This window comes from Arabidopsis lyrata (assembly GCF_000004255.2).
Source record: "Arabidopsis lyrata subsp. lyrata unplaced genomic scaffold ARALYscaffold_5, whole genome shotgun sequence".
Taxonomy (NCBI): Eukaryota; Viridiplantae; Streptophyta; class Magnoliopsida; order Brassicales; family Brassicaceae; genus Arabidopsis; species Arabidopsis lyrata.
Genome location: NW_003302551.1, coordinates 14,013,199 through 14,035,480, shown reverse-complemented (window position 1 = coordinate 14,035,480; position 22,282 = coordinate 14,013,199). Strand labels below are relative to the sequence as shown.

Here is a 22,282-nt window from a genome sequence, read left to right as displayed (position 1 = left end):
GTAAAGTTAAGCTGACAGATACTCTCACTCAATTAAATGTTGGAGACCACTGAGTATCAATCGTAGGCCAGAACCCATCAGCAAGGATGATACTCAGAACTGAAGGTTGCCAAGCTTTTAAAGTTTTAGCTGGATTGTAAGTTTTCATCACCTGCACTGAAAGATAGTCTCATCAACACTCAAATCATTTTAGAACCAACATTATGAAAGACACTCATCAATTACCTATAATTTTCTTATTTTCTTAGGCCAACAACTGGTGGTGCTTCTCCAGCTCCTGCGCTTGCTCCATCTGTAAGCGCATAAAATTACATGGACATTCTTCACAAAGTTGTCACATTAAAGAAACAGAAGGGAAAAAAACTCCCAACTATCATTGTTATTTTGTTTCTATCTTGTAACAGTACAAAACTGGTGTTCACTACATATATGTTCTACATAAAGCAAAAGGATATCTAGCTATTATGTTCTACATATGAAAGGTATCAAACATATCCCTTTGCTTTCTACCGAATCTCAAGTTTAAACCCAACCAATCCAAGAGGGACTACAACTCTTGAGATGGGTTTAACGGAAAGACTGTGTCGAAAACAACCCTAGCAAATACGTGTCTAACTTCTGGAAGGTTTCCTGAAGATAATGAGGTATAATCAATTTTACTGTCTTGCTTAGGCACAAATCCCTTCTGCCCATTTTCTTTCACACACTCGAATATACGTCTTGCATCTAGATACAATTGCAACGGTATGAAAACCTGTAAAAAAGTAAAGGATAGAAGAGAGTTAGGACAACAGCTAAACCGAGGAAATCTTTGTTTGTAATTTTCAACCAAAAGATATATCAAGCTCCATAACCTATAGTCTAGGCGTTCTCCGGAGAATCTGCATTTGCATTTCCATCACTGAAATATTGTTATATGAAGCTAAGAAAAATAGGAGCGCTTACCATATCAGAATATGGGGCCTGAGGGTACGCTGCCATAGCCTTAGAAATAAACCTCCCATCAGTCATCTGTCCCAAGGCTTCTTTGATAGATGAATCAAAATCCATAACTTCATCCAACAAGGTTTGGGAGTCCAGTTCCTCTGGCTCCAGTAGCTCAAAGAAGCTTCTATTATGTGGCTTTGTGACTTTCCTGGTGATTTTTACAGCTTCTAGAACATCTCCACCATTGTGGACAGCAAGGCTAAACGCGGCTACCACTGAAGGATATCGAGGTTGATCAGCAAGTGCTTTGTGAAGAGCCAAGATTGTTAGCCTACAAATTTCCAACACAATATTGTTGCGTATTACAATATTATACACTGTATATGGTAAGGACTGTGTTTACAGGAACTTAATAGATGAGGACCGTACCACAAGCTGCTGTGGCAAGGTCTATCAGGAGCCAACAATTTATCCAAATTTCCAAAGAGAGACTGCATGACGAAATGTTAACTATAAGTTCTTTACTCGATAATTTAAGCAATAGACACTTCTCTGTGACGAATATTGCAAAATGCGCATCTGCATATTACCAGAAGCAAGTTACTCCTCTTGTCGCGTCTCTTGAACCCAGTGTGAACGAGATATGCTGCCTGTGAATATTAAAGTTAGATAGACGCAAAGATACATTTTTAAGACACAACAAGAGATGAGTGGAATCACTCACCTGAATTGGTAAAAGAATTTCTAGTATCCCAAATTTCCACAACAATCGTAAAGAAGCTTCTGCTGATCCATACGCTAACATGTAATTCATTTCCATCAAGATTCTTCCCTACATGTATAACGCAGAATCATTCATAAACATGCTGTTGTAAAAATAATGTGGAGAAAAATATTTCTTTGTGGAGTGAAGCAGTACCCTGTGGAGTCTTTGTACTAAGAAGGAAAGGTTCTTTAAGAAATGAGCTGTTTCCTTGGAGATTGTAAAACCTAAACGCGCAGCAATTCTTGTCCCACGAAGAATCCTGGCTGGATATGTTATATTCGGTAAGCCCTGATAAGCTTCTATTATCTGGACTCTTAATGGTATTCATACAAGAATTTGTTTTTCGAGACTCTGAACTCTGAACGATGTTTGTAAAAGAAACCGAGGTGGACATGTTACATAGATGATTATTTTCCCAGAAAACTCACCACAGTCCTCTTGAAAAGATGTGCCAGCGTGAAACACTGTCCGTATCTGTGAGCAAAGAACCACAATGAGAAGAAAGGTATTTGTAAATATTTACCTGAGGGAAAAAGGTATAACAGAATATGTTCACACCTTAGCTTTTTTAATGTCTTCTATTCCCCCAAGATAGTCATATACAACTTCGGCATATGGATCAAACATCAACCTGAGATTTGAAGAAAAACAACATAAACATGTAAAGAAAAGTAATGAAAGAAACTATGAGATCTCCAAAAAAGAGTGTATGATATCATCAAGGGATTAATAAGATACCCATTAATTGTGAAATCACGCTGCAAGCAGTTATTCAAACGGGTGTTGTCCTCGTCATAGGAGCCATTGGATTTTCCAGAACCCGTTCTCATGTTTCTTGGAGAATTTTGTGCAGAGGTGCTAAAACTCGAAACCTACTCAACAAGAATGCAAAGAAATTTTAAGAGAGAGCTAACAAATTGTTCTGATTTGCATTTGCTATGCTTATATTGGTAATATAAAAGAAAATCATTGACAAGAAAAAAAACAAACCTCTATCATCTCATTCCCAACGTGCACATGACATATAGGAAACCTTTTTCCAACAATTTCACATCTTGAGAAAGTCCGAACAACCTAAAGACATTTCAAACAAGAACAAAAATCCATTTCGAAATCAGATAAAGACGATGTTCAAGAGATGACTTTTAGATTGGAAACCAACCTCTCTAAGTTCCGCAGAAGTGAGTATATCGAAGTCTTTTGGCGTCCGCTTCAAAATAAGATCCCGTACACAGCCTCCCACAAGATAAACATCATATCCTACAGGTCATGGGCAACTGTCAAAGCCAGCAAGAGATAAAGGTAAAAGAAAAGTTTGAGATTTCATCGTTAGATTCTATCAAATGATCAAAAAGAATCAACCTTTACTCTTAAGGCCATTTAGCACTAGTCGTGTGGGCTTTGAAATCATAGAACTAGTTATCCCAAGGTCTTTTGAATTCAATTTCTTCCACTCTGGTGCTTTACCTTTCAACAAATTACACAAAATTACCAAAAACATCAAATCAAGCCAAAAGATAAGCAAATAGCAGTATACTATAAGTGAATGTTTTCTACAAATGTCTGACATAATAACTGAAATTGGAGAATTGAGTCCGAGTCTACTACCATCACTCAGTAAAATATAGATAACATGGGGATAAAAAGAAGCACAATTTTCAATTCAAATCCATCAAATTCGTTATAAGTAACTTACTCGTCCTATCAGAACCCTTCTCAAGATGATCACTGTCCTTGTCATCCACAGTCTCAATTGCAGCAGCAACAGTGTTGAACTGAACCTGTAAGCGAAACAACAAAATAAAGAAAAAAGAACAAGACTTCAAGTATATGAAAACGAATTACATTGAATTATACAAAGTGTATATATAACAAAGAGTTACCTTGGAGAAACAGTAAAACAGGGGAAGAACAGGAAAATGGGATCTGCAAGAGAAGAAACCCAGACTTAAAACCGCCATTGAAATAAAAAAGATTCAACATTTCATCATGGGCTTTATTTAAGCTTTATCAATCTGCTTTGATGGAATTTGAAGTAGCAGAGATTTTTACAGAAATGTTTAGGGTTTTTTTGAAGATGAATGAAGATGAACGACGAAGGGGTTTATAGCCACGTGGCCAGTTCTCATTTGATATAACGTTCCGTCAAATCGACGCCGTTTTCATGTTACTCACTAGAACATCTTGTCGTTCACTGGCTTGTCTTAAGTTATCTACGCAGCGTTTTATAAGTGAAAAAACTGTTTGCCGTCTAATCTTCAGAGTGAGGACTACACGCTGTTCTCAGACTCACTCGCGTAGATCGGAACTTATTAGTTACTTAGAAAGATCGAGAAATTCACAATCGTCTCTTTGAAATCTCGAAGCTGAAGTTTCTTACTGGGGAATCGATGAAGCTCTTGCATTTGATATTCTTATTAGCTCTAACAACTGGAATCTCTGCTGTTCTAATCTACATTATCGGCGTCTCTAATCTATGTAAGCACACTCCATCGTTGTCTAAGTGTAGATTCTTGTAGTGTTGTATTTCGTGATTTTTCTGAAGTATGGAGATGATTAATCATAAAGAAGATGCTTCCGTGGATTCAGACGAGTCTAATCGGCTTAGCAATGAAGATTTAGAGGCGTTGCATTCCTTGCAGAGCGGATTCCAGAAGTGCGTAGTAAGTGATAGCTTCCTTATCTTGTGTTAGATCTTACCTCTGAATCTGGAGCTTAGATGATTAGAACTGATCTAATGGATGCAGAGTGCAAATGGTTTAGGACTACAAGCTGCTATGGGTAGGGATTATTGCAAAGTTTCAATAAACTTCCCCAAGGATACTGTCCCCAAATGGGTAAGCTTGTCATAGTCCTTGTCTTAGTTTATAGCAAAAATGGTCGGTTGAATATTTGTACTCTATGTGTTGGATTATGTACAACAACAGAAAGATCCAAAGTCTGGAGAGCTTGAAGGACTGTCATATGAGTTTGACCTGTGTGAAGCAGTAGCTACATGGGAACAAGTAGGTGTTGCAGAAAGTCTTTTTAAAGTTTCAGTTCATAAAATTGGTTATAGTCTTTATAGTGATGGGTTAATTGGCGAGTTGGTTGACTAGGTTAGGAATAGCTCTACCATACTCACCAAGGAATACATTGATGCCTTACCAAATGGATGGGAGGATTATGCTTGGCGCAGAATCAATAAAGGAATTCAACTGTAAGTATTGACTGACATTAGATGAAATGCATGATAATTACAGTCCGTTTTCATAGACAACAGCTCAAAACTTGCTTCTTTGATGGGTCTCAGTCACAATATAACAAGTAGTTTAAAATGCTGTGGTGTCTTCTTCCTTGTCTGGCCTTAATGAAACTCGCATTCTGGTGCAGTAATCGTTGCCAGAATAAATCTTTATGCATCGAGAAGCTCTCATTGGTGCTTGCTGAAACACCACCATATTTTCCCCGGCAGTTTGGGCGATGTGCTGTTATTGGTAACTCTGGTGATCTCTTAAAAACAAAGTTCGGAAAGGAGATAGATACTTACGATGCAGTTCTAAGAGAAAATGGTGCTCCGATTCAGGTTAATAATGAGTTCTTTTTATCTAACTTCCAGTTCTTTTGTTCCCTCTATGGACTCATTTATCTTCACTTTTGTTTTTGTTTTTGGAATATCTTCTTGCAGAACTACAAGGAATATGTGGGAGAAAAAAGTACATTCCGACTTCTTAATCGAGGGTCAGCAAAAGCCCTTGACAAAGTTGTGGAGTTGGATGGTACGATCTAACTGTTTTCTTGTTTTTCACTTCTTCATGGTTATCATCGCCATTGTTTCTCTATATGTTTTCATTTTTGTGTGTTGCGTTTTTTATGCTTGCAAATAGATACTCTACACCTCTCTGATCCTTTGTATGCAGAAAAAAAGCAAGAGGTCCTGCTAGTAAAAACAACAATTCATGATATTATGAACAAGATGATTCGGGTTTGTACATTGCACTTATTTGTCTCTTAGCTCCTTTGGTTTTGAAAATCTGTAATCTGCTCCTGGTCTTTCAAAACTCATCTGAGGATTTTTCATTTTTCTGCAGGAAGTCCCAATAAAAAACCCTGTGTACTTAATGCTTGGTGCTTCATTTGGGTCAGCAGCCAAAGGTACTGGGCTCAAGGCTCTTGAGTTTGCTCTCTCGACTTGTGATTCAGTGGATATGTATGGTTTCACTGTGGACCCAGGTTATAAAGAGTGGTAAAAAGTCTACATATGTTTATTTTGTCTTGCTGTCTATACCGGTCTGTGTATCAACCATGGTTTACGTTAATCTCTTGTAATACTCTTTCAGGACAAGATATTTTTCAGAATCCCGACAAGGACATACTCCTTTACATGGTAGAGCTTATTACCAGATGATGGAATGCTTGGGTGTAAGTCTCTGGTTTCCCATTTTTCTTTATTATCCAATACTAGTTGTTAGACGGCAATAACCACTTGATTTGTTTATTAGATTTGCATTGGCCTATTATACATTCAGAGATCTCTTCAAGGTTTTTGGTTTTAACTTGGTTCTCTTCTTTTTTTTTTAGCTCATTAAAATACACTCTCCCATGAGAGCTGATCCAAACCGAGTCGTAAAATGGGTGCCAAGCCGCAGTACAATAAGATCTGCAAGAATTGCAGCAGAGAAGCTCTTAAGGTAATCATCAATAACACAATTTCATCTTCTTTCTTTGCCAAAATTTATCAATTCTCTAAAGGAAACCCATTCTATATGCAGGAGAGTTGGAGCAGGATCTTCAGACCCATTAGCTTCATGCTCGATAGTAAAGAAGAGAAACAAAAACAAGCGTCCAATGGTCTCACACCTCAGAAAACCCGTGAGCGACCATCAAAATTTTGTGAGAAGCACAAGCATGTACCCGTTGGAGCACAGTCCAGGACATGGTCAGCTTTGCATTACACCAGCTGACTAAGAAACTGCACATCTAAAAATTGATTTACCACCATACACAACTTAAGCACAAAACAGGATCAATGGACGACGATAAATTCATTCGAAGGCAAGTTCCTCTGCTATTGCGCCATTGTAAGGAGTTGAAGATTATCACTCTAGGTTAGGTTTAATTCTTTTGTTATCCTATTGTCCGAAATTTTCTTCACCAGAGATGTAGGTATAATCATAGAGGACTGAAATAGAGCAAAGCTAGAGATTGATTGTCCGATGTCTAATTTTAGTACATAAGCAAATGTTATGTTCTTTGTTCTCTTTTCTTGCCTCTAATACATGTCTTACCTTTTACTAGTCTCGAAATTATATTAAGCAGAATAGTATACAGCAGTTGGTCCTCTCTTTGTTTCTATGAGCTGCACGAATAGGAAATGAAAATATCTGTCAGTGAATTCTGAGAAGTCCTAAATAACAAGGAAAAGGGAGCTTAGAAAATACCTGAAGGATATTTTTGAACCAGAATGGTAGCTGAAGCAGGAAGTTTCATCTTTCATCGGCTCGAAATTCCCCTCCTATATGTTCGTTAGAAGCCAAACCTTTAATTCCAAATTTCATCAAGGGCTTCAATACACAAACCTTAGCCAGAGAACATCGTTAGGAATAGTCATCCGAGCAGCTTCTTGACAGACGGATCTTAAAACTGAATCAAAAAAATTCCAATCATACATCAATACACATCTCCAGATTCTTGTAGAATAAGGTCCAAAGAATCTAGTCTATCACCATCAGAATGATTAACCAACTTATATGGCTTATTTGTAACAAAAAATATAATAAGAGAATAAATGAATGCTGACCAAATAATCATATCTGTCTCATAATATTTGCTTACCAATATCTCAGCAATGTATTTGTCAGGTACCAAAACTAGTCGTCTGATTTTTCTTGTAAGGATTAAAATGTTTTCTTTGAGTTCTTGACGGGTCCAGTGAAAACCCACAAGCCAAGCCTCCATCTGATCACAAGATTTCCATATATCTACCGGAGTTAATGCTTCTTATATTCATACAGAGAAGCATGTGGCTTCACAACAAAATTGAACAATATTTGCTATAAGGTAAGACTGATCATGGGCTCAAGATGTCATCGAGGATAAAACAATTAACCAATACACTCCATGTAGCAATACTTGGGATGATCCTTTCACTTATCATTCTCTCAAAAAGAATCACTCCATCCTCCCTACAATTAGATCTGCATAGACCCCAAATCACGTTTGTGTAAGAGATTACATCAGGCCGCCACTTTCTTCTTCCACATGAAACTAGATCCAACATCTGGACTGCCCTCTCAGCTTTTCCTTGTTTGCAATATGCTAATATTATCATATTCATTGTTATCTCATCCGGAGATTTACCATTGACCATCATTTTTCCTACTAGCTGCAGAGCTATCCCCGGGAGACCTGCATTGCATGATCCATGTAAAAGAGTGTTGTAAGTTGATGTGCTCCACTCCACACCTCTCATGAAGATCTCTCGGGTTAGACCATAAGCTTCTTCTATTCGGTTTGCCTTTGCGAGCCCATCCAGTAACTCGTTGTATGTTACAATGTTGGGAGGACATCTGTATTGCTGCTCCATTTGTCTAAACACTTTCTCAGCCCAGTCAAGCCTCCCTGCATCGCATAAACCTTTGATAAATGCGTTAAACGTTGGCACAGAAGGAGCACAGTTTTCTTTGGACATAATTTCTATAAGAGATTCAGCTTCTTTAAACTTGGAGTGCCTACAAAGAGCTTCCACCATGCTAGTATACACCACAACATTTGGGCAGCATCCACTAGTTAGCATCTTATTCCATATATAAACTGCGCCCTCGAGGCTACCTCTTTTGGTAAAGCCGTTGATAAGTGAGCCATAGGTTCTGATGTTTGGAGAACATCCGATTTCTTCCATGTGTAAAAAGACAGACACAGCCTTGTCTATATTCCCATGGGAACAAAATCCTTGTACCAAAGTATTATACGCTACAACGTTCGGCTGTAACCCAAATCCTCTGATCATCTGGTTCCACATGTCTAGAGCATCGAAGGTCGTACCTCTTACAAAACAACCCTTCACAAGAGAACTCAATGTATGGATATTTGGATGACACCCTCGTTTCAACATCTGAGCCAGAAGCGAGAAAGCAAGCTCAATCTGACCAGAATTACTAAGCTCATTGATAAGTGTAGAGTACGAGATAACATTAGGAGATATCCCCTTCTCCACCATTTCACTCATCAATTCAACCCCCCCTTTGTAATCACGCTCTTTGCATAACCCATTAATCAAAGCATTATAAACACTCACAACAGGTTCAAATCTTTCCGCGAGTTGCCTACCTTCCTTCACCATACCAACCTCACACATCGACGAGATCACCGTGGTATAACTCACAGCATTAGGACAACAGCCTTTATTCGACATCTCAACCAGCAACTTCTTTGCACCATCTACCTTATTATTCTTACACAACGCCTTAAGAAGAACATTATACGTAAACACATTAGGCTCAAACCCATCTCTCTTCATATCTCTATAAACCATATAAATCATCTGAATCCTATTCTCACCAAGTAAAGTATCCAAAACATGATTATATATCTTCACCGAAGGATCACAACCAAATTCCTTAATCCTATAAAACATCTCCACAGCTCTTTCAGCTAAACCCACTTGTCTATATACACTAATAACACTGATAAACAAATCTTCAGAACAATGAAAACCTTGTAGTTTCATTTGCTGCAAAAGATACTGAACACTATCAACCTGACCATCCATTGCAAGCTTTCTGATCATCACCTCGAATGTTAAAGGCGTGTGCTTGAAAAGATTTGAATTAGCAATGGATTTGAAGAAATGCAAAGCTAAGGGAACACATGACTCTTGTCTCAGTCTCTTTAACACAGCTGATTCTTTGATCTCTGCGTGGTTTGGAGATTCTGTGAGGAGATTCACATTGAGATTTGTGTTGAGGACAAATGGGATTAGAGGTTTTTGAACTTTCAATAGCAACGAACATCCTTCTTTCAGATACATGAGCCACCGCGAGAATATACCCAAATCGGAGAAATGATGTTTGATGTTGAAGAATCTTCTGCCAAAGCTAGGGTTCTGAAAAATCGCAGGTCTCAGGTTGAAGATGATTATCAAATGACCATTTTACCCTTCGATAATGGAAAAAACTGATAAAAAATGAAGATCGAGGCATTTAAAAGAAACTGACGGAAATTGAGGGACTTGTTGATCAATTGTTGTATAAAAAAACTGTTAGTGACTGCACAAACACACACGTGTCAGTAAGTGAACATCGCTCTTTCTTCTTCCTTGCTCGATTCTCCTGATGACGACGATTCTCTCCTCTTTCTCTCACACCCACTTCTGATTCCTCCAGATAAACCTAAATAGCCTAAGCCAAAGACTCGACCTTTCATCATCTTCTCCAGTAGCTCCATACTTGCCTATGGCGGTTCCAATCTGAAATAAAGAAACCAATTTGGCTTTGAAAAAGAATGGCGGAGTTGCAACCAGTGGATGGTCAGCAAACAAACGGCGGCGTTATTTCTACTCCGGCGTCAACTTCAGCCGAAGCGACGGCGATTACAGCCGCTGGATCGAAACGATTGAGAAGACCAAGTGTTCGATTAGGCGAAATCGGCGGAGACCAGTACCAGCAGCATCATCACCACGCGGCGGCGGCGTATGATTCACAAGGACGGAAATCGAAATGGACACAAACGACGACGACGAGTGGTAATAGAAAAGATATGAGTAAATCGTCGAGGACTCGAACCCTAACGAATTTGAGTTCTGGGTATGATAATATCGGAACCCTAGATGATGAAAGAGAAGGAAATGTGGATTCTTTTGGTGTTGGGAGTTGGCGGGTTAAGAAACGGGTCGGGTCATCGACAACTACAGCAGCAGCAAAGAGAGTTAGATCTAATTGGGTATCGAAAATTGGGGATGGGGATGAGAAAATTAGTGGAGGGGAAGAATTGGAAGGTGGGTTTAGGGATTTTAGTAGAGAAGATTCAGAGAGTCCAATAAAGGAAGAGTCTTTGGATAGAGATGGTGGTGGGTTTTATGGTAGAAGAAGGTATGAGAGTAACAATAGTAGTGGAAACAGAGAATTTGAATCGAATATGGATGGAGGAATTGGTGGTGGAGGAGGAAGAGAAGGTGTGAAGATATGGTTACAAGAGTTAGGGTTAGGGCGATATTGGCCTATGTTTGAGATACATGAGGTTGATGAAGAGGTTTTGCCATTGTTGACATTGGAAGATCTTAAAGATATGGGGATTAATGCTGTTGGATCGAGGAGGAAGATGTTTTGTGCTATTCAGAAGCTTGGTAGGGAGTTCTCATGAGTGTGTGTGAGAGAATTTTGATCGGTTAAGAAGAAAAGCAATGGTGTTTTTTTGTTATTGTTGTTTTTTGTTGATGATAGTGAAAGCCATGGCAGAGTGTAAGCTTGCAATGTCTGAAACCATGAGAGCCTTTTTTTTACGCTATAGATCTTTCATTCGTCTTTATTGTTTCTTATCTTGATGTTTGTTGTTTGAATGTTGCATTAGGCACAATAGTATTAGTAGAAGTAGAAGTGGGAAAAGAAGAGGAAGAGGAATAAGGTTTATATAACTCTCTGACTTATGATGATAAGGATTTTGCAATCGAATAGGTGTAGCTATTTGCACTAGAAGTTCCAAGGGAAGAAAACGAATGTGTTTAGTCTAGCATTTTATATACAGTGTGAAGTGTTCAGGTATCTCAATAAGTAGAAACAGGAGCAATTAAGAAAAAGAAATTAGACTCTTCATGCAGAAACAGAGGAACCATAGGAGGCTAAAACCAGAAAGATTGCGGGTCTGAGTTAACACAGGAAATTTTCATGTGTGTTACTTGTAAGGTTTTTGTATTAGTAACAAAATGCTGTCAATTGGTTTGAAGTGGTGCACTCAACCATGTTAGAGAATTTGTGCTCTAATTTGGTTTTTGAAGGAAAAAAAATTCTATATTCTTAGTTTGAACTTTGAAGTATTGCCATTTTTCTCGTCTTCTTGCTTCTTTGGAGCTGCCGTAAAATATATGATCCCTGTAAGGTCACCTACTCTGCTTATAACCTGTCATAACACGGAGATGATTAAGAAACGTGTGAATCCATTTGCGGATGAACTATAAGCACAGTCTCATTCTTAGGCTTTTAGCCTTTTGGGGTAGATTCAAATCATGTTTACTATGCTGAGAAAGCGAGTGAACTCGACGCAAGATTACCTTCAGGGCTTTAATAAGATCTTCTCTCAAGTGAGATACGGATATGCAAAAACGAGCCCTGGCTAGCAATAGAGGTATAGCTGGGAAACTGACTACCACGACTGCCAACTGTTCCAAGTGTTAATTGTGTCCATTGAAACATAGAGGTGCCTCTCTTTTGTGCGGAAGCAAGTGAGATATGGGGGAAAACAAATAAGAGACTTACGTTTTCTTGCAACCATGCCCTTGAGAAGGCTGCGATTTTGCTGGATTGTAAAGCATTATTGGCATGACTGGGGAATCATTGTCTCCAAGAACGTCAAACCCCATCTTCTGGAGCTCAGCCCAAAAAAGTTGTTGTTCTCTCTTATTCTTACCAACTTTTGTGCCCCTGTCCAGTTTCTTTGAGATTATGAAGCTCAAAGACCAAAAGAAACTATAGAGTTACCTCTGTTTGAAGCATCCTCTCCAAGGATAACTTTTATAACCGATATGACTTGTTGTGCAGCAGGAGTTGAAATTGATGTTGCGTAAAGGTGAGCAGGGCAATGGTACTTCAAGTATTGGATGAGGTCCTATAGTAGCTCTTTCTTTACTCATGTGCAAACAAAATATCAGTAAATGAGAACAAAGGTATATAATTGCTAACCTTGGATCCGGCAATATAGCCACCACAAGACCCGAAAGATTTCGTGAAAGTTCCCATCATTATGTCCACATCACAAGTGTCAACTCCTAGGAGTTCACAAACACCTCTTCCTGTTTTGCCAATTGCTCCAATGCTGTGAGCTTCATCCAAATAAACATATGCCTGAAACAAATTACATACAAATGATAATTCAGTTGATTGAATACCTTAATCTCTCTCTCATCTATGTCGATCATGAAAGATGGTTTACCTCACCTTATACTTCTTGCATATTGAGACAATCTCCGGCAGATGACAGATTTCCCCTTCCATGCTGTAAATACCTTCAACAACAACGATGATTTTCTTCCACAGTCTGTGTGTCCTTGGTTGTCCCTCAGCGATTTGTTCTTTCAAAACTCTTTCCAAATGAGCATAAATATGATATGTCACCCACTTTATTGGATTAACTAGGATATGACCCGCGGTACACCGCGGGTTAATTATTTGATTTTTTTTAATCTTTTTATACTGATGAATAGATAATTGTAACTAAAAAATAGAAATTTAATTTGTATTTGTTTTGTTTAGTTTTTAAAATTATATAATTATATTTTAATTTTATCAGGGGTGAAAGCTAATTTGAAAATCCTAGGATTTCACCCGTGATATATATTGTCCCGAATTAATATTAATCCAAACCCGTCCCACCATCTAATATCATCCCGTAAAATTAAACATCATTTTTATTATTTTTTTAATAACACTTTTTTAAAAAGATATATAATTCGAATCAATTTAAAATTCTACTTTCAAATGGTTTCTATAATATATATATATTTTAAAATTAATGTGTGTTTCTGGACCAACACATAAAAATAATTTATAATTGTATCTTAAAATACTAAATAATTATATTTTGATTTGTTAATTTTAGGATTTCACCCGTGGTATATTGTCTCGTTTTGGATAATTGTAGAAATTAAGGAAATATCCGAATGACTCAATTCCGAGTCAGAGTAAAAAAAACGACCTGATTAAACGCGCAAATTTGTTCTTCAAAAATATTAATATAGATTGTACACATACTTTTTTTCTTTATCGATTGAGTAATATATGTCCGTTTAAAAAATTTTGAATCACAGCATATGCAGAAAAAATCGAAAATTTTAATAATGGAATATATATTACAATAGTTCAAAATAATATATATATATATATATATATATATATAATATAAAAGTGAAATGAGAAACATATATTTATGTTTAAATTAGGTAGAGACTTTTTAGGAAATTAGCTCAAATTTGTTATATTAGCATTAAATCATCATATTTGATTTCCTTATTTATTAAAATCATAGACAATATGCCATAAATAAAAAGTTTAGATATAGTAATTATTTGAGAAAAAAATATATATATATTTGTATTAATTAATTTCATTTTTAAATTTTACCAAAATTTAAGGAAAGATCCGATTGAAAATTTTCGGGTCAAAAATCAATAAATGTACTTTAAAAATTTTAAGTAGATTTTTTTCTTCATCGATTGAGTAATATATGTCCGTTTTTAAAATTTTGAATCATAGCATATGCAGGAAAAAAATCTAAAGTTTTATTAACTATATATATTTTTTATAATAATTCAAAATAATATAAATATAAGATCAAATAAAAGTAAAATGAGAATCATATATTTATGTTTAAATTAGGTAGAGATTTTTTAGGAAATTATCTCAAATTTGTTATATTAGCATCAAATCATCATATTTGATTTCCTTATCTATAAAAATCGTAAAAAATATTCCATAAATAAAGTGTTTAGGTATAGTAATTAGTTGAGAGTATATATTTTTTTTAGATTTTATTATAATAATTTCGTTTTTGATATTTGACAAAATTTAAGGGAAGATCCAATTGAAGATTTCCGGGTCAAAATTAAAAAAAAAAAAAACCCGACCCGATTGGATTCCTTAAAAGTGTTGCAAAAATGTATAGTAGAAGTATGGAAAGTGAAGCATGAGAAATGCTTACTGTTGTGTTGGAAAACACGGATAGTGGCTCCTGAAACATATGTATTAGGAGTAACATAAGCGTTCATATATCACAAGGTTTATTCATTACCTTTCCAATCAAGACAGGAATGATAGCCGAGTTTGTTAGGTAGCCCATGCCAAAAACAACAGCAGCAGGCTGTCCCACAAATTTAGCAACACATTCCTCGAGTTCTTCATGGACAGATGTAGTTCCTGATGGCATAAACAACAAATGTCAGGAAACAAAAGAGAAGAGATTGTTTGAGACCTTATAGGCAAAGACACTGTACCTGCATCAACGCGAGAGCTGCATGTACTTGCTGAAAATTTCTTTAAAGACTCGGTAACACGAGGCGTGCAGTATTCATCCAAGAAACCAAATCCAAGATAATTGTAGGAACCCAAAGGCACCTGCTGGTCTTTGTCGTTCGTCTGCACGTAGTTGCAACCTCTCAACGTTTACATTTGGTTTCATATTCTCTCAATGTGACCATACAAGTGTTTAATAGAAGAAAACACACTCACTTTAGCGTCTTGTTGTTGTCTTCAGAGTATCTCTCGACCAAATCAACCCATGTATTAGGTGCACCTGCTATGGGATGTCCAAAACAGTCTTTCACTCTCACACACACAAAGAAAAAACATTAGGAACCAAGAATTAAGCACCAAACCTGTGAAACAAAGTCTCCATATACCTGAATCCGATCCGATGATAAAAGCGTCTTCTGTAGAAATCTTCATGAGCCAAGCAGATGGGAGCGTATCCAATATTAGGGTTAGGAGAAAAAGTGTGACCAAAGGTAAACAGAAATTCTCCAATGCTGTAGAAAGCTGTGAGATTCTTCGTTTGCCACCAATCAAAGATTCGACGAAAGTAATCATATCGCGAAGCTGACCAAAGGTGAAGAGCAAGCCGTAGCTGAAGTAAGTGGATGCAGCAGCAAGGTACGGGATCGTAACCATTGTTCAACTCGGCGTAGTCTTCTCCTCAGATCTTCGCTTGTGAGTGGAGTCATGAGCTATATATATGACCACTCAGGATCCACATTTTTTTGGTCCCATTACCTATCTTCTCCTTATCGTAGAGCAGCCGATGATGTTTGTAGCAGTTTGGTCCCTCCGGATGTTACTTGAGAGAGAAATAACCTCTCTCTTTCACCTCTAATCAAGTCTTGGTCCCCAGACTGGACCTTACTATTTTTAGTATTCGTATATGACAAAAACGGCTACCTCTACAAAAAGATTTTATTAATTTTTTAATTCAGATCTAACTTAAATAGTTACATGTTAGTCGATATAACAAACTTATAAGACATAAATATCCACATAATTATGTGTTTTAAAATATTCAATGTGAATCAACAGTGGCAGGGTACCATCAACAACCTTTAAAATAGGAGGAGTTTCTTGCAACAAACAATTATGTTCCTCTTAAGGTAACCTGGATCATCATGGGACTCATGTTGTTGAAGAATGTTTCTTCATAGTTTCTCATAAGAAAAGAAGTCAAGAGTGCCACAAAAACTCAATACTCGTATATGTGTTACTCATGTGTGTTTTGGCTGGACCATGTGCGAACTGAATAGCTAACGAAGACATGAAGTCACAAACGAGTGAATCAATATTGACAAACCTCTTTATTGAACGTTCCTTGAATTGCATGTACAACTCCTAAATCCAAGGAAAATTATGAATGCAATTCAAACATGATGCAAGTTTTTTTGGTAGTTTTGAGAACCACTTCTGCTGGCATATTCGTGGTCTGGAAGACCAAAACAAAACAATTCGAAAATGTCTTCGATAACATCTGTAAATTTTTTGGGGCAACAATTTAAAGATGGGATACTATACAATTAACTCTGACAAAACCAATTAAAAAAAAAATAAAGAAAGAAGAATGACAACAATCACATGTTTCACGACAAGTAGAGGGGACGACAAGGCAAAGACGAACAGCGAGGAAATTGTACACTAATGCTAATTGCTAACCAAACCTCTCTTGGAAAGAAACTGATGCATTGCGGTTTTAATCCAATTTGATGCCATTTTTCTCTACTTCTTGCTTCTTTGGAGCAGCCGGAAAATATTTGATCCCGGTAAGGTCACCTGCTTTGCTTATAACCTGTCATAACACGTCGAAAATTAAAACGTGTGAATCCATTTGTAGATCAACTAATAAGCACAGTCCCTTTCTTAGGCTTTTAGCCTTCTGAGGTAGACTCAAATCATATATACTATTCTGAGAAGGGCTTCATTTGATTTATATAGACCTATTTGGAAACCCGGGAATTCGGGTTTTATACTAATACTACTAGGGCTCTTCGTGGTAAATGCAGTGTTCTAAAATACGCCCTAGGCGGCCGTATATACGCTAGTTATACGCTATACGGCAGACTACTGTACTATTTTTAAGCTATGCGTTTAACAAATACGGTTGGGTTCAATACGACCACTTATACGGCGATATACGGCTCAATACGGCCATTATACGGTATTATACAGCTCAATACGGTCGTTATACGGTGTTATACGGTTCAATACGGTGCTGCTTATATAAATATGGTTGTCATTATGTTTTCATTTTTTGAGAGTTGGAGTTTAACGTGAGACTCCTTTTATTTTTTTTGACAATTGTTTTTTTTTATTATAATATATATATTTGCAATATATTCATATTATATATATAATCATATATATTTTTATAAAAATATATTCACCGTATACCCCGCATATACAGTTAGGCGCTATACGGTGATCCACCGCCAGATTACCGCCAAGCGTATTTTAGAACACTGGGTAAATGATATGGGAGAGAAAAGAAGTGAACTCATTGCAAGATTTCTTTTACCTGTAGGGCTTTAATAAGATCTTCTCTTGAGTGAGATGCGGATATGCAAATACGAGCCCTGGCTAGCAATAGTGGTGTAGCTGGGAAACCGACGACCACAACTGCCAACTGTCCACAGTTTTAAATATCCATTGAACATAAGAGGTGAGTCTCTCTTGGGTGGAAGCAAATGAGTTATTGCATAAAAAAGAAAGAGAAACTTACTTTTTCTCGCAAACATTCCCTTGAGAAGGCTGGAATTTTTGCTGGATTGTAAAGCATTATTGGCATGACTGGGGAATCATTGTCTCCAAGAACCTCAAACCCCATCTTCTGCAACTCAGCCCTGAAAAAGTTGCTGTTCTCCCTTATTCTTGCTAACTTTTGTGCCCCTGCCACAGGTTTTTAGAAAAGTTTGAGACTATAACTTGAGATTACGAAGCTCAAAGGGCGATATGTCACAGCTCATAGAGCAAAATAAACTATAGAGATACCTCTGTTTGAACCGTCCTCTCCAAGGATAACCTTTATCGCCGATATGATTTGTGTCGCGGAAGGAGTTGAAATTGACGTTGCGTAAAGGTGAGCCGGGCATTGGTGCTTCAAATATTGGATGAGGTCCTACCAAAAATGAAACACAATATGCTATAACGCCTTTGGTTGATTTTGAGATGAAGTGTACTAGCATAAACAATCACAATGACTATTGTGTAAATACAGTTACGCCTTAGTGTATCAGCTCTTTACTCATCTTTGCTAATGGTCGTAACTTTCTTATGCAATTCTGAAAGATCTCTTATGATTTAGTAATTTGGTTTTCTAGTTCTAAGTTTTTCTGAAAGGTCTAAATTTGATATACCAAAACTAAATAAACCAAGAAAATGTGCAAACAAAAGAACAGTAAATGAACAAAAGTATCTAATTGCTAACCTTTGATCCGGCAATATAGCCACCACAAGACCCAAAAGATTTCGTGAAAGTTCCCATCATTATGTCCACATCAGCAGTGTCAACCCCCAGAAGTTCACAAACACCCCTTCCTGTCTTGCCAATTGCTCCAATGCTGTGAGCTTCGTCCAAGTAAACATATGCCTGAACAAATGATATGCAAGAAAATAAGGTACACATCAGACAACCAAATTAGTCTAGACAATTTTGATGTTGCAAATGATAATTCAGTTGACCGAGCTCCTTAATCTCTCATCAATGTTGAACATGAAAGATGGTTTACCATGTTACCTCACCTTATACTTCTTGCATATTGAGACAATCTCGGGCAGATGACAAATTTCCCCTTCCATGCTGTAAATACCCTCAACAACAACAATAATTTTCTTCCACGGTCTATGCGTCCTGGGTTGTCCCTCAGCGATTTGTTCTTTCAATACTTTTTCCAAATGAGCAGGTGCTGCGAAGAATTTAACAAGAGAGCATAAAGATGACATGACACCCACTTAATTTGCAAAAGATATGGAAAGTGAAGCATAAGAAATGCTTACTGTTGTGTTGGAAAACACGGATAGTAGCTCCTGAACCTCGAGCGCCGTTGACAATTGAAGTATGGTTCAAAGAATCGCTTATTATCAACCCTCCCTGTATAGATGGAGGCAAATAGTAAGCTACAAAAACATAGGTTTTGGGAGTAACAAAAGTGTTCATCACATGATATAGCAGTATACACTTACCTTTCCAATCAAGACAGGAATAATAGCCGAGTTTGTTGCGTAGCCCATGCCAAAGACAACAGCAGCAGGTTGTCCGACATATTTAGCAACACATTCCTCAAGTTCTGCATGCACAGATGTAGTTCCTGGTGGGAGATAGAACAAATGTCAGGCAACAACAAAGAGAAAGAGATTGTTCGAGACCTAATACAGAAAGACAACACTGTACCTGCATCAACGCGAGAGCTACATGTAGTAGCTGAAAATTTCTTCAAAGACTCAATAACACGAGGCGTACAATATTCATCAAAAGAACCAAATCCAAGATAATTGTAGGACCCCAGATTAAGGCACCTACTAGTCTTTGTAGTTCGCCTGCACAGAGTTGCAACCGAAGGTTTATTCTTCGACATACATTTGGTATCATATTCTCTTAATGTGACCATAGAAACAAAAACTGTTCAATAGAAAAAAAACAGAGGATGACAGACTCACTTTAGCGTCTTGTTGTTATCGTCAGAAACTCTCTCAACCACATCAATCCAGGCATCAGGTGCACTTGATATGGGACGTCCAAAACAGTCCTTGACACAAATATATATTTAAGAATCAAACACTAAACCACTGAAACAAAGATTCCACCAAAGAAACATTTCCTAATTCCTAGTGTATGCACAATTACTTGTTCAAAGACTTATACCTCCCACCACCACCCAAACAAAAAAAACATAAGCCACCAAATGCAGAGATTGAACATGATGCTAAACAAACGCAGGGGAAAAGAATAGAGAGGTACCTGAATCCGATGATACAATCGTCTGATGTAGAAATCCTCATGCGCCAAGCAGATCGGCGCGTATCCCTAAACGAAAAGCGAAAACGTTAAGAAGAGTCTCAACACGCCACAAGCGCTTACCAATCGAGAAATTAACCTGGAGATTGTTGGTGCGCCACCAACCGAAGATTAGGCGGGAGTAATCGCGAAGCTGACCAAAGGCGAAGAGCAAACCGTAGCTGAAATACGTTGATACAGCGGTAAGGTATGGGATCGTAATCATTCTTTCAGCTCCGTCTCGTCTTCTTCTTCTTCTCCGAATCGATTCTCTCCCTCTCTATCTCTATCTCTAGCTTTGAGTTTTGAATTCAATGATGAGATCTGGAAAAATCTACGCTTCTCTCACGCGAGAAGAGACAGAGAAGAAGAGAGAGAGATTTTGAATTCAACCTCTTCCCCTTTCGTCGAAGAAGATCATTCCATCTTCTCTTTTTTCTTTTTGCTTTTTTTTGTTTACGAGTATTTTTGGACCGTCGGAGACTATTCAATATTTTATTATATGTCATTATGTCCGTCGTCCGATATATAATTCGTAAAAGACTAATTTAATTCTCGACACGATTATACATTAGTATACAGTATCACTATATCAAAAATGAATATTTATGTATAGGTTGTAAAATAGAGATATGGAAGATTTTGTCTCTCTCTGATTTTGTTAAGATTTTATTATTATTGTGTTTTCAACTATTCCTTATATAAAAATGAAAAGATTAAAAATTGATTAGGGTTCCTAAAACGTTTTCAGTTTTTTTCTCTGAGATTTCTCCATAATTCTTGGGTTTGAGTGACTCTTAGATTTTTTGTCCAAAAAAAAAAAAAAAAAAAAAAAAAAAAAAAAAAGAAGAAAAAAAAAAAGAGAGTGACTCTTAGTGAAGTGATCTTGGTCTAGTGGCAAATGATAAGTCCACAGAAGACAGACACCATCACACCAGGGATCGAGTCCCCGACTCTACAATTTAATTGTAGAAATTAGGCTAATGGGCCGGTTAGTTGTGGCCCAAATGTTGACAAAAAAAAAAAAAAAAAAAAAAGAGAGTGACTCTTAGATTCAAGGCAGAGTCAAGCTTTTAACCCGTGAGATCGGGTCAGTTCAACGTAGAGTCAACTTGTGTTCTTCTATTTCAGAACCCGTATAAAGACGACGACCAAACTCACTTTCGTGGTATAATCATGTCTTTGTCTTCACCAAATCTATCTTGTCATCTTCTTCACTTCACGTGTTAATGGATCATAATTGAATTTGCCATAATTAAATAGTTATCACCATTCATTAATTCGTTATTCGTCAATTTCGTATGCTTTTTTAATCCTGAAATGATAAATAACTTTTTTTTTTTTTTTTGAATAACCGCGAGTCTCCCAAAGGCTTCCTAGGCCCAAAGACTAATCTCACGAGGCTGGCAATTCCCCTATGTAAACCTGCCAGTGGCCGTGCCTCGAACCCTGGTGGCGGAAGTCACAGCTGTGACCCCTTTACCACTAGGCCACAAGGCCCGGTTAAAATAACTCTCACTGACATCTTCCAACTTCATATCTTAATTGTGTCGAGTTTCTTCCAATCCTTGTGCGTTTGTCGTTGTTTGGCCTAGTCTTCTTATCGTTGATATATCCAACCGAAAATATAACTTTGAGTGGTTCGTTTAAGACAATCCTTGTATATAAGAGTATATACATTTCTATTGGTGATCGTGAACATATATTTAACAGTGCAGACATTTTTACTTTTTGTAGTTTACTCATCAATGGAGAATATTCATAAGGAAAAAGCTTTTTCACCAAATGCAAGCAATATAAAGCAAGAGAAATCTGTGCAACGTTCCACACGTCATCAGAAACAAGATTTGGCGTGGAACTATGTTAATGAAACTATTGATTCAAGAGGGAAAAAAGTTATAGCTTGTGACTTTTGTGGTAAACAATATGTTGGAAGTGAAATAAATAGAATGAAACATCACTTGGCTGGATTGACTAACAGAAGTGCATGCCAAAAGGTTTCTTCCAAGGTTCAACATTCGATGAGAAAATCATTGGAAGAAAACGAAGAGAAATCGAAGAAAATAATCATTGTGGATCTTGATATGCAAGACGATGAAGTAAAGGTTGGTCAAAGTTCTCATCAATCTTGCAGTTCTTCAAGTCGAAAAAGAAAGGTTAGTATGGATCGACTTACATTTGTACTTAAGAAAGAGTTTAGAAGATTAACCACAATATACAATATATGACCAATTGTGTATAGCAATTATCAAGAGATGATTTATGGAACAATGACAATTGCATTAATTAGTTTTATAATGGCCAAAAGGTTTCTTCCAAGGTTCAACATTCCATGAGAAAATCATTGAAAGAAAACGAAGAGAAACTGAAGAAAATAAT

General features: G+C 37.1%; 5 protein-coding genes and 1 pseudogene across 8 annotated transcripts; 2 read left to right on the top strand and 4 right to left on the bottom strand.

Moving 5' to 3' along the window:
* Positions 1-319: 319 nt before the first annotated feature.
* LOC9313702 (poly(A) polymerase I) lies at positions 320-3,762 on the bottom strand. Its single transcript, XM_021025128.1, has 14 exons — positions 3,577-3,762; positions 3,390-3,474; positions 3,056-3,160; positions 2,856-2,953; positions 2,684-2,767; positions 2,432-2,565; positions 2,252-2,324; positions 2,122-2,167; positions 1,847-1,956; positions 1,652-1,759; positions 1,518-1,577; positions 1,357-1,418; positions 946-1,258; positions 320-754 (listed from the first exon to the last, which is right to left on the bottom strand). The coding sequence occupies exons 1-14, from the start codon at positions 3,652-3,654 to the stop codon at positions 548-550; spliced, it is 1,563 nt and encodes a 520-aa protein (XP_020880787.1). The 5' UTR covers positions 3,655-3,762; the 3' UTR covers positions 320-547.
* A 206-nt stretch (positions 3,763-3,968) lies between these two features.
* LOC9311996 (sialyltransferase-like protein 2) lies at positions 3,969-6,969 on the top strand. Of its 4 annotated transcripts, none has more exons than XM_021024293.1 (12): positions 3,969-4,171; positions 4,265-4,356; positions 4,441-4,530; positions 4,621-4,698; positions 4,792-4,892; positions 5,066-5,258; positions 5,361-5,451; positions 5,593-5,657; positions 5,764-5,918; positions 6,013-6,094; positions 6,254-6,363; positions 6,445-6,969. In XM_021024293.1, exons 1-12 carry the CDS (start codon positions 4,084-4,086, stop codon positions 6,638-6,640), a joined length of 1,341 nt encoding a protein of 446 aa, XP_020879952.1. In that variant the 5' UTR covers positions 3,969-4,083; the 3' UTR covers positions 6,641-6,969. The 4 variants fall into 4 exon arrangements, with proteins under 4 accessions (XP_020879952.1, XP_002877633.1, XP_020879953.1 ...); XM_002877587.2 differs by having other exon boundaries at positions 3,970-4,171; positions 4,283-4,356; XM_021024294.1 differs by having other exon boundaries at positions 4,102-4,171; positions 4,262-4,356.
* LOC9313701 (pentatricopeptide repeat-containing protein At3g48810) lies at positions 6,853-9,883 on the bottom strand. Its single transcript, XM_021024291.1, has 3 exons — positions 7,508-9,883; positions 7,114-7,315; positions 6,853-7,031 (listed from the first exon to the last, which is right to left on the bottom strand). Exon 1 carries the CDS (start codon positions 9,699-9,701, stop codon positions 7,743-7,745), a length of 1,959 nt encoding a protein of 652 aa, XP_020879950.1. The 5' UTR covers positions 9,702-9,883; the 3' UTR covers positions 6,853-7,031; positions 7,114-7,315; positions 7,508-7,742.
* Positions 9,884-9,935: 52 nt separating this feature from the next.
* Positions 9,936-11,303, top strand: LOC9311995 (protein bicaudal C homolog 1-A). The gene has a single exon (XM_021024296.1). It carries the CDS (start codon positions 10,175-10,177, stop codon positions 11,030-11,032), a length of 858 nt encoding a protein of 285 aa, XP_020879955.1. The 5' UTR covers positions 9,936-10,174; the 3' UTR covers positions 11,033-11,303.
* A 202-nt stretch (positions 11,304-11,505) lies between these two features.
* LOC9311994 lies at positions 11,506-15,849 on the bottom strand (annotated as a pseudogene).
* Positions 15,850-16,362: 513 nt separating this feature from the next.
* On the bottom strand, positions 16,363-20,360 carry LOC9313700 (long chain base biosynthesis protein 2b). Its single transcript, XM_021024292.1, has 12 exons — positions 20,004-20,360; positions 19,868-19,933; positions 19,567-19,655; positions 19,301-19,446; positions 19,093-19,217; positions 18,907-19,000; positions 18,652-18,815; positions 18,338-18,499; positions 17,902-18,028; positions 17,633-17,799; positions 17,429-17,536; positions 16,363-16,702 (listed from the first exon to the last, which is right to left on the bottom strand). The coding sequence occupies exons 1-12, from the start codon at positions 20,127-20,129 to the stop codon at positions 16,607-16,609; spliced, it is 1,470 nt and encodes a 489-aa protein (XP_020879951.1). The 5' UTR covers positions 20,130-20,360; the 3' UTR covers positions 16,363-16,606.
* Positions 20,361-22,282: the final 1,922 nt, after the last annotated feature.